Below are 11,793 nucleotides of genomic sequence, written 5' to 3'. Positions count from 1 at the left end.
ATTTTTCAAGTATGGCCACACAGGCTTCTTTTTGGGCTTTTTTTTTTATAAAAAAAAAAACTAATGCCTGGTTCCTGGTTTGGCTGCCTTGCATTTGTCAGGCCCTAGTCAAAGCAGTCTCTTTACAAGTAATAACTGACATCAGCATTCATAATACTGTATTGTTGCTCCTTCTACAGAATAGAAATAAAAAGAAAAACTTTTAGATAAGATTAGATATTGTATAAATGCTATTAAATAGACTAATGACTTAAAAGGAGGTTTCCAGTAGCATTAGGTAATTTTGTTTAGTCCCAAGGCTGAATACAAAAATAAACACTATTACTCTCCTTCCTCTTCTCCCTCATAGCTCCGGTAACAAGGTGTCCAGTCTGTTTCACTGCTTTCCCCCCTTGCTGCAAAGCATAGTTTCTACAGCTGGGGGAACGAACAGTGCCACTGCCAATCAGTGGCAGAAGTGGTACACAGCTGCAGCCAATGATTGTGGAAGCAGCGCGGTGACCTTACGTCTGCAGCTCTGGCGGGCTACACTGAATCAGACTGTCAGCTGAGACCGGCCGGAGATGGGGCGCCTGGATCCCGGGGTTACGAGGGAGGGGGGGTAAAAGTTATTTTCGTGGCAGCCTGGGGACAATATGAAGTTACCCAATTCCACTGGATAACCTTTTTAAGAACAGAGAAATGTCAAGTACAACAGCTCCATAAGCATCTTGAATAATAGAAATGAGACAAAAAAAAAAAGTTCAGACAAAGCAACATGAGAAGAAAAATGAATCTCTCTGCTATTTAACCTAAAGAGGCTGCATCTGATACCAGGGAGTAGAAAAATGATTATTACAGAAGCTACAATAAAGGCTTCATTAGGGTATGCTCACACTGTGGAATCTCCGCTTGCAGAATTCCATCTGGCGGCCACCGCCGAAAATACTTTGGTGGTAGGACTGCGCCCTTACCATTGATTGCTATGCAGTGCTCACCGACTTCCGCACAAAGAATGAACATGTTCCTTCTTTGCCAAAAATAATTTCAGTGGCGGAATTGTCTGCCGCTGGAATTGCTCAGTGTGAATGGGTCTGCGGTTCACACTGATGATAATGTCCACTGCGCGGAATTCCACAGAAATTTCGCAGTGTGAACATACCCTTGAAGAGAAACCTGTCGGTTTAAAAATGCAGTGCATTCATGAAGCATGTTACAGAGCTGGAGATACAAAGCAGAGATATAATTTATATATATCTAGCTCCAGTCTGATGTCCCATTTGGAGATTGCAGGGGATTCCAGCTGTTGGACCTGCAGCAATCAAATACTTACCCCCTATCCTAAGGGATTGTGGGACAACCACTTTTACTTCATATAAACCACTGCTCATTCTTAGCCAAGTTGTCAGCAGGCTACCTAGTAATTGACAGCTATCTGTGTATAAGCACATACAGAGAGCTGTCAGTCACAGAGTAGGACTGCCTAATTGAATGAGCAGAGGTTTACATCAATAACTGTTAACAGGTCTATTGAATCACTTCCTTGCAGACTACACTATGGCCCTCATTTACTTAGAAAATCGGGTTGTAAGTCTATCTTGCTTTCTTACCCGATTGCTTTTTTCCCCTGGTATTTATTATTATGTCGCATCTTGTTTGTCGCACGTGCGTTTTGTTGGTTTTGGTTTCCAACTCCTCTGAGCTGTCGGGAAAAAATCCACAACAATTCAACAAATTCGGGTTGGAAACCTTTATAAATACGTGGGAAAGCTCAGAAATGTCGGGTTACGCCCCTTTTTCGGGTTTGGGAGAATCCACATCGGGTCAGTCGGGAAAAAATGTCGCATTGTGTCGCAGACTGGCGCACCATGTCTGCGACATGGCGCAGACAAAGATGCGACAAAAAAACCCGACAAAAGAAGTCGGGTTTAGAATAGTAAATGAGGGCCTATATGTCCTACGTGTCAGGTTCTCTTTAAATAGCTCAAAAGAAGCAGACAATAAGGATAAATTCCCACATAGCACAAATTGAACATAGGATCAGCAATGTGGATGAGATTTGAACAGTTAGAAAATCTGCATCATTTCTGCTACATAGGAAGGTAGCTTTATACCTATGTTATCCTTCAGTTATTCATTTAAAGGGTTACAGTCATTAAAGCCAACTTTTGACAAGTTGATCATACATGTCAAAACTTGTTGCTAACACAGAGTCTCCCTGCTAAGACCCACTGCAATCGTATGTTATTAGCCAGGGAAGCAGAAGGCATTGCGCTCCACTCCTTAGCCAGCCGCGAGATCTGTCCATTCCTCTGCGTCTCCGTTAATACTGCCCTGTCATACAGACTATGGGGAAGACTTATTAACACTTGTGCAGAGGAAAATTGGAGCTGTTGCCCATAGCAACCAATCCTGTTTTTTCCCACACAGGTTTTGATAAATATCCCCCTTTCAAAGATTACTATGTTCACAATAACCGTATTCATAATGTGATAGGAGCCTGACGTTTAGATGGTTTGCAATGTGCAGGTGCACCCAGCATGTAAGCACCTTGATCCTGCTTACACAGTGCATACAGCATGTAAAATAACCCATCTTACAAAGAAGCAAGCAGTGCAATTATTATGTAGGCAATTTCAGCATTATTTTAAATGTATCGGCTGCCAAGACCCCCTAAACTCTAAAACAAAGGTAATGAAGCACTTAGCTGAGCACTCTGCCCCTTAGTTTCTGCTCAGCATTCCTGGAAAAGCAAAGTGCACAAAGTACGGATGCCATGACTGCCTATCTTTACAAGACTGTCATGGTGTCTGTACTACATGAACTCCGCTTTCCAAAGAAAGTGGAGCAGAAACAAAGGGTGCAAAGTGCTCAGCTAAGTGCCTGACTGTTCTAGAGATCTGTAGGGGACAGCAGCTGCACCCTCACTGGTCACAATTTCCGATATGTCATAAGTTCTCTAAAAATGTAGGTACACTTTAAAAGTTTAGGTTGCTAGTTCTTGTCTATGGATTAGCTATAGAAAAACATAATGGAAACCAGATAGATATGGGGATAGTCTATAAATCATTACAGTTGTTAAGACCAAAATAACATTTGGTTACATGTATAAGGAACGTATACCACTGTTGGTCACTTGTGTTGGACTCTGTTAAAGTTAACATCCCAAAGATAAAAGTTGAGCTACGTTTATTATACAAAACCTTTACAAGCCAGTTATAATTTACACATTTACAACCTTGCAACGATTTATGTGCTTTGTGGTTTAACAAAACAAACATTTACAAATAAAAAAAAAAAATGGCTTTTTATCCTTAAATATCAAAGTGCAAACTATTACAAGAAACTGAAAAAAGGCACTTTCCCCTTCAGTGCTGAGTAATCTTGACCTGTGGTTGCTCTGCTAAAAATGAGGTGCTGTAACCTGCACAGCTATAGAGAGGGCTGATCACATAACCATTTACAGCATGACTACAACCCCAGGAGATCATGCCTACAACCCCTTCATTAAATCTGCACCACCTTCCCCCTCCACTGGCTATAGTCACAGGAACACAGCCCATATAATAAGCAAGGTTCCCACACCTCTGACAGATTGCCTTGATACTCAAGAGGGGACTACAAAGGCCTATATATGAGGAACAGGAGGGACTGTTCATGAAACAGGTAGGTGATCAGCCCTCCTATAGTGTTATGTACAGGTTACTGTCACACGTTTTGTTTTCAGAGTGACCACAGGTCCTCTTTAACACCTCAGTGACTCACTTATTCGAAACACACAAAGAGGCAGTCTCTTGCATAAGGTTTATTACAGCTGGCGGTAGGTTGTTTTTTGCAGTCTCTTTCCATGTTAGAAGGGTCTGGTGAATGAGGACAGGATCACAAGGAGCAGTGTCACAAAGCATATATACAGACGCCAACTGAACACCCCAAGGTACACCTGTGTAATGAAATGTGAGTGAGATTTTGGTAAATATTAGGTTTACATATATTCAGTGGAGTTTCAAATGCAAATAGAAAACATGAAACAATGTCTGAAAAGCTTTCATTATGTTTAACAGCATTAGGCTGAGCCCACATCTGCACTGGAGCTCTGTTCACAGAATCGCTTCAAATAGCAGGACATGAGCTGAGAAAAAACTACTGCAGTTTTTTTCATATATACTCAAATCCTGCAAATAAACAGACACCAGACGGAACCCATTAGATGTCAATGGGATCAGGTGGTGTCCATAGTGCAATGGATCACCTATTTATTTTTTCATGAGCTCTCTGACGAAGCTTCTAAACAAAGTTCTGATACAGATGTGCACTTAGCCTTAGAGAGTCAATAAATTAACAGCAACGTGAGATAAATGTCCATTCAGACAGTATGAACATGATCTTGCTACGGGATGAAAAACATTTATAGCCATTTCATGATGCCAGCATGCTTTTATACAACAATGGCCCAGATTTATCAATCTGCCTCAAACCCAGGGCCGGTTCTGCCTATAGGTTAAAATAGGTGGCCGCCTAGAACGCCCTCTTGATGGGGGTGCCGCTTTGCATGCAGCAAGAAAGTTAGTAGCCAGCTAGCATCTGAAGCACCCGCCCAGCAAGCACCACCGTGTTACCCCAGTAGTAAGGTGATTACACGAGGGGGAGGTTTGTTACAGTGTGTCACCCCAGTAGTAAGGTAATTACATGAGGAGGAAGGTTATTACAGTGTGTCACCCTAGTAGTAAGGAGATTACATGAGGAGGTTTGTTATAGTGTGTCACCCCAGTAGTAAGGAGATAACACGAGCAAGGGGTTTGTTACACTGTGTTACCCCAGTAGTAAGGAGGTTTGTCACTGTGTGTCACCCTAGTAAGGTGATTACATCAGGAGGAGGTTTGTTAAAGTGTGTCACCCCAGTAATAAGGTGATTACATGAGGAGGTTTGTTACAGTGTGTCACCCCAGTAGTAAGGTGGGGCAACAAAATTAGCTTTCGACTAGGGTTGCAAAAATCCTTGCACCAGCCCTGCTCCAACCCACAGCAACCAATCACATTCTATAAGCTCCAATAAAATGAAAGCAGAGTGGTGATTGATTTCTGTGGGAAAAAATAAATACTTTTTGGGTTTCAGGTGTTTATAAATTAAACTGTCTAGAGATGTGCCAGATTATAAACAGCCTGAATCACTTAAATTGTGGCTTACTCTAAGAAGATTTAGTCTAAATTTACACAGTTCAAAAATGATGCAGTATTTCATTATCTATTCAAAAAATGGCTAGACATACAACCCCCCCTCCCCCAGCTGCTTTGGTAAAAAAAAAAAAAAAAAACGTACCATGTCATAAATATGAATTTAAACTCATAGTAAACCATATGCACTGAGTGCTATGCATTTGTCAATTTTTACTGTATATTGCAGTAATACTGTGAAATAAAGCAGGGCATTTAAAGCTCTGTATCCAAATGGAATAGGGACAGCACTATAAAATTAAGCCAGCACAGAACACTGGACCTAAAAACTAAATGTTTACGGTATATTATAAGTGTATAATAAAAGGAAAAACTTACCTTCTTCATTTGCATGGTTGAGGAACGTTATGATAACAGAAGTAACGTTTTTCACAGCAGTAATAAATCCTTCTTTCAAACCCATCTGACAGAGGTGTCCTATAAAAAAAAAAAAAATATTGTAAAGGTAACATTTCTAAAATCACTAATTCAACTAATGTGATTTTTTGGGCCTCCAACATTTACTAGCAATTGATAAGAATATTGAAAACATCTTTAAAATGTATTCACAAGATGTGTTCACCGATTTGGCAATTTGAACTAAACATGTAAATAAGCTATGCAAATACAGCCAAGTACAATGAAAAGGGTACATAGTGCTGAGAGATGGAATGAAAAATGTTACTGTTCCTACAACGGATTAAACTAAACCAAATGTCACTGTAGTGGTATTTGTAGGAATTTTCTTTGTAAAGTTAAGAGAGTTGCAGGAGAAACGAGTTTCCAAGGCTTTCCAGCATTATTGGTTTCTCTATTGTTCTTTGCTCAAATATAGCAAATTATTTGATCTTTACTTTATAAATCAACATTTTGGGTTAATCTTAAAGTTTTAAAGTGTTATTAAAGTATCTTGATAAGGAGTAGAGTTGAGCAAACTTTCCGAAAAAGTGTAGTATCAGAGAACAGGATCTCCACGAATCAGCAATGAAATAAGCTTTAAGACACATGTATAACAGTGGCCAAGAGCTCTGAAGCCATGTTTCAGGCTAGTCTGACCAAATACCAATACCTTAGATCATATACCAGACTCCCCTATACAATACCTATATGTATATACACTCTAATACAATAGAAAATAACCTAGTGCTAAACATGTACCGTGCCATAGAATTGTAGCAATATCCACTAATAGTAGCAGCAATAAGCAATCACCAATGAATAAAAACATATGTGTATAACCTAAACTCAGAAAATTTGAAATAAATGCGAAATGTCATGCAAAACAAATCAGTCAGGTGCATGTAAGGGGATATCACCAGTGACGAGCAGTATCTAGGTCAAGGCTTCCTGCAACTTAGTACAGGGGAAAGCTGACGCCACACGTTCTGCCTCCAGCAACGGAGGCTTCCTCAGGAGTCCTGGACTCATGTGGAGGTAAAGTGCTCTGTGGGTGCACTAGAGGGCTCAGAAGGGAAGGAGCGACAATGTGATTTTGGAGAGTGAATTTTGTTGAAATGGTTTTTGGGGGGCATGTCGCATTTAGGAAGCCCCTATAGTGCCATAACAGCAAAAAAAACAAAAAAACATGGCATACTACTTTGGAAACTACACCCCTCAAGGAACGTAACAAGGGGTACAGTGAGCCTTACCACCCCACAGATTTTTGATGACTTTTCGTTAAAGTCAGATGTGTAAAAAGGAAAAAAAAAAAAAATGATTTCACTTAAATGCTGTTTTCCCCCCCAAATGTTACATTTTTACAAGGGGTAATAGGAGAAAATGCCCCCAAAATTTGTAACCCCATATCTTTTGAGTATGGAAATACCCCATGTGAGGATGTCAAGTGCTCTACTGGCGTACTACAATGCTCAGAAGGGAAGGAGTCACGTTTGGCTTTTGGAAAGCAAATTTTGCTGAAATGGTTTTTGGGGGGCATGTCGCATTTAGGAAGCCCCTATGGTGCCAGAACAGTTATAAAAAAAAAAAAAACATGGCATACTATTTCGGAAACTACACACCGCAAGGAACATAACAAGGCATACAGTGAGCCTTAACACCCCACAGGTGTATGACTACTTTTCTTAAAAGTCGGATATGTAGATGGAAATTATTATTTTTTCTCTAAAATGCTGATTTTTCCCCAAATTTTACACTTTTACAAGGGGTTATAGGAGAAAGTGCCCCCCAAAATTTGTAACCCCATCTCTTCTGAGTATGGAAATACCCCATCTGTGGATGTAAAGTGCTCTGCAGGCGAACTACAATGCTCAGAAGAGAAGGAGCGCCATTGAGCTTTTGGATAGAGAATTTGTTTGGAATTTAATGTGACCCCATTTTGGAAACTACACTCCTCACAGAATTTAATAAGGGGTGCAGTGAGCATTTACACCCCACTGGCATTTGACAGATCTTTGGAACAATAGGCTGTGCAAATGAAAAATTACATTTTTCATTTTCACGGACCACTGTTCCAAAAATCTGTCAGACGCCTGTGGGGTTTGAACGCTCAAAGCACCTTTAATTATATTCCGTGAGGGGTGTAGTTTCCAAAATGGGCTCACATGGGGGGGGGGGGATCCGTTGTTCTGGCACCATGAGGGCTTTGTAAACACAAGTGGCCTTCAATTCCGGACACATTTTCTCTCCAAAAGCCCAATGGCGCTCCTTCTGTTCTGAGCATTGTAGTGCGCCAGCAGAGCACTCTACATCCACATATGGGGTATGTTCTTACTCAGAAGAAATGGGGTTACAAATGATGGGGGGCTTTTTTCCCTATTTTCCCTTGTGAAAATGAAAAACACCAGCATTTTAGTGAATTTTTTTTTCTTTTTCATTTTCCCATCCAACTTTAACAAAAATTGTCAAACACCTGTGGGGTGTTAAGGCTCACTATACCCCTTGTTATGTTACGTGAGTAGTGAAGTTTCCAAAATGGGGTCACATGTGGGTATACTGCTGTAAAATCAGCCACCCCTGTGCAAATCACCAATTTAGACCTCAAATGTACATGGCGCTCTCACTTCTGAGCCCTGTTGTGAACCCGCAGAGCATTTTACGTCCACATATGGGGTATTTCCGTACTCAGGAGAAAATGCGTTACAAATTTTGGGGGTCTTTATTTCCTTTTACCTCTTGTGAAAAGTATGGAGCAAAAAATAAATTTTTAGACCCCAACTTTACCATTTCATAAGGGGTAAAAGCACTCCAAAATTTGTTAGGCAATTTCTCCCAAGTACGGAAATACCCCATATGTGGCACTAAATTGTTGCCTTGAAATACGATCGGGCTCCGAAGTGAGAGAGCGACATGCGCATTTGAGGCCTAAATTAGGGATTTGCATAAGGACGGATCCGGATGCAAGAATTACACTTGCCTCCGATACCAAAATTACCCTACTGAAGCGTTTCCCAAACAGGGTGCCTCCAGCTGTTGCAAAACTACCAGGATGCCTGGAGGCTCTGTTTTGGTACCTGTACGCCCTGAGCCTATGGGCACGCCCTGCATCCTTAAGGGGTTAAAAAACACACTGCACTAGTGGATTTTGTATGCTTTTTAAAATTGCAATAGAGCTGCATAAAAGTATCCCTTGTTGGCAGATGCCTGCCAGTGTTAAAATGCATAGATCGTAATCGTAAGGTATAATGGATTTTTTTCAAGAGTTTCCCAAAATTCTTCCTTTTTTTTGGGAGTTTCAACAGAATCGGTGAGGATGTCTCAAAATAAAGAAGAAACAGTAAACCGTAAAGAAATAGCTTTTGTAAACATTGAAAAGTTGAAAACATTATTAAAACTTCTTCCTTCTTTGGAGTTGCAACAGGTTTTGAGTCTGGCAAGTAACAATGCAATGGATTTTTGAAGAAATTAAGAAAAATGTTTTTCATACAAAAGCTCTCTCTTTTTAGGGATCCCGGGTTATGTGTAGGCCTGGCTCATAGTAGAGGCAGCAAGGGTGATGGTGGACTGGTGGTAGTTGTAGCAGCCAGCAGGGGTGGTGGTAGTAGTGTCTAATCCGGTGAATTTTTTTTTTTTATCAAATGGTGCCAGAAAGTTAAACAGATTTTTAAATTACTTCTATAAAAAAAATATTTGTCCTTCCAGTACTTATTAGCAGCTGTATGCTACAGAGGAAATTCTTTTCTTTTTCATTTCTTTTTTGTCTTGTCTACAGTGCTCTCTGCTGACACCTGATGTCATATTAGGAACTGTCCAGAGCAGGAGAAAATCCCTATGCTGCTCTGGACAGTTCCTGACGCAGACAGAGGTGTCAGCAGGGAGCAGTATGGACAAGACAAAAAATATTAAAAAAAAATAATTTCTTCTGTAGCATACAGCTGCTAATAAGTACTGGAAGGCTTAAGATTTTTAAATAGAAGTAATTTACAAATATGTTTAACTTTCTGGCACCAGTTAATAATAAAAGGAAAAAAAAAAAAAGTTTTCGACCGAAGTACCCCTTTAAATTCCTCACTGATCCATGCCCGTCAACGGGAAGCAAAGTCAGAAGATCAGAGTCTAGGATGGACATTTTCACTGCACCATTTGACTGTAGATGATTACAAATCCATTGACACCTGGCTCAACGTCATATCATCGGACACTTTCTTAATCCTGGGAAGATCATGAATGAGTCAACCAGGCCACAAAGGCAGTTTCATTCTCCAAAACCACACAACCCCTGGAAGACAGTGAGAACATTTGCTTGCCGACATGGCTGCTTCTACTTACTCCAGGCACCTGAATGCTGCTACCTGTATTGGTGCTGGTACTGCCACCAACATTATAAGTGGCAGAGTAAATGGCAGTAAACAATTCATTCTTTCTTTCTGGAATCTGTAGTTCTTGCTCGCTCTCAGCTTTCTCTCTCCTATGCACTGCATTGCGATTGCCATTTTGGACTTTTATTAGCCCAATAAACCCACCCCATGTTGTGTCCTCATTAGCCAGGGAGCTATATGGCACATAATACAAAGCAATGATTGGATAACCTAGGGACATGTGATCTTGCTGATACCTGCATGGTATGGGCTACCCTGATGTCATTTCAGTGTTTCCATTACTTCCTCCTTTCATTCAGGCACCAAAATACCATGAGTCCCTCACCCCTTCTGCTATTATTACCGCCATTGTCTAATTTGCAAGATCTGTGCCTGGCACTGTTCGGAAGATTGGCAAGCCACTATCACCCCATAGTTTGCTTTATCGTATGGTCTATTTTTTTAAACCCCCAAAAGAAAGCCCTTTAGCCCTACTTAAAAAAGTGTGGCTAAAGAACAATGCACTTTGTAGAATGAGAAAAACAAGACCAGAGAGAGACTAAATTTGGAATTTTGTAGAAAGGTGTTTCCTTGGAGATATGCGAGCTCAATGCAGCATGACCAAAAATCCAGAATATATCAGTTCCACACCCAGTTTAATGGTTTTCGGCAAGGACCTGCTCTAACAGAAGAGGATATCATGCCCAAAAAACAAAAACGCCTAGGTGAATCTCACTCTCTGCCTGTGAATCAGACAGACGAGCGTGGGAGCGAGCGCTGTGAAGGATGGCGCGGCAGGTCTCCACTCAGATATTCCTCTGTATAGCACGTGCAGTGCAAAAAAGAGAGGAGAGAATTCAGGAGCAGCCTGCCACGCCATAGGCTGCCTCATTTATGCACGCTCCCAAGACGGAGCGCAGCATAGATGAGAGAGGGACCCCTTAGCACAGAGCTCAGAGTGAGCAGGACTAAAAAGGGGGGGGGGGGGGGGAAGGTACTTAGAAATAATTTTTTCAGAAATTAAAAGGAGTATTCCAGGAATTCTTATTTGACTATGCTACAGAGGCTGTAAAGTTAGTGTAGTTCATAATATAGTGTCTGTACCTGTGTGTGACAGTTTTCTCACAATTCTTATGTGATTTTCACCCCACTATTTATTTTTAACAGCATACAAAATGACTGTTGTCTCAGATTATTCCCAGCTTGCATGACAGTCAGCTGATGCAAGGGAGTCAGCTGATGACAGGGAGCCTGTCTGCTTCAATGGGTGGAGCGATCGCTTGGTGGGAGAGAGATCAATCTGCAACTTATGCAACAGCTGTAGGCACCCTGATTGAAAACCACAGGTCTTTTGAATGGGTGCAGCTTATTTATGTTTCAATGGATGGGGTGGCTGATGTGTGGGAGGGAGGAAAAGGAGATTTTTTAGACTTACCGTAAAATCTCTCTCTCGAAGGATCCATTGGGGGACACAGACCTTGGGTATATGCTGTTGTCTCTAGGAGGCTTGACAGTATGGTAACCAAAATGTTGGCTCCTCCCAGCAGGATATACCCACCTCCAGGCCACTGAGCAATTCAGTTTTGGTCCCAGAGCAATAGGAGGAGACCGAAAGGTTAAAAGGAGAAAAAAAAAAACATGAACTGTCCGAGAACCAAAAGAAAAATTAACTGAACACTCCCTCGGACAGATAACCGAATAGGTACCCCAGAAAAGGGCGGGAGCTGTGTCCCCCAATGGATCCTTCGAGAAAGAGATTTTACGGTAAGTCTAAAAAATCTCCTTTTCTCTATCGGCTCCATTGGGGGACACAGACCTTGGGACGTACCAAAGCCGCCCCTTGGGTGGG

At 41.2% G+C, this 11,793-nt stretch overlaps 1 protein-coding gene across 1 annotated transcript in view; it reads right to left on the bottom strand.

The window, feature by feature from the left end:
- Nucleotides 1-219: 219 nt before the first annotated feature.
- ICE1 (interactor of little elongation complex ELL subunit 1) overlaps nucleotides 220-11,793 on the bottom strand; it is a 100,372-nt gene continuing 88,798 nt past the window's right edge. Inside the window, exons 19-20 of the mRNA XM_056520818.1 lie at nucleotides 5,530-5,628; nucleotides 220-3,919 (exon numbers count right to left, since the gene is read on the bottom strand). Of these exons, the coding sequence (XP_056376793.1) occupies nucleotides 3,741-3,919; nucleotides 5,530-5,628 (278 nt within the window). The 3' untranslated portion in view covers nucleotides 220-3,740. The remainder of the gene's footprint in view (nucleotides 3,920-5,529; nucleotides 5,629-11,793) is intronic.

The sequence above is a fragment of the Hyla sarda genome, chromosome 5, assembly GCF_029499605.1.
Source record: "Hyla sarda isolate aHylSar1 chromosome 5, aHylSar1.hap1, whole genome shotgun sequence".
Lineage (NCBI taxonomy): Eukaryota > Metazoa > Chordata > Amphibia > Anura > Hylidae > Hyla > Hyla sarda.
Note: the sequence above shows the minus strand (reverse complement) of the source record. Positions and strands in the feature narration are given on the sequence as shown.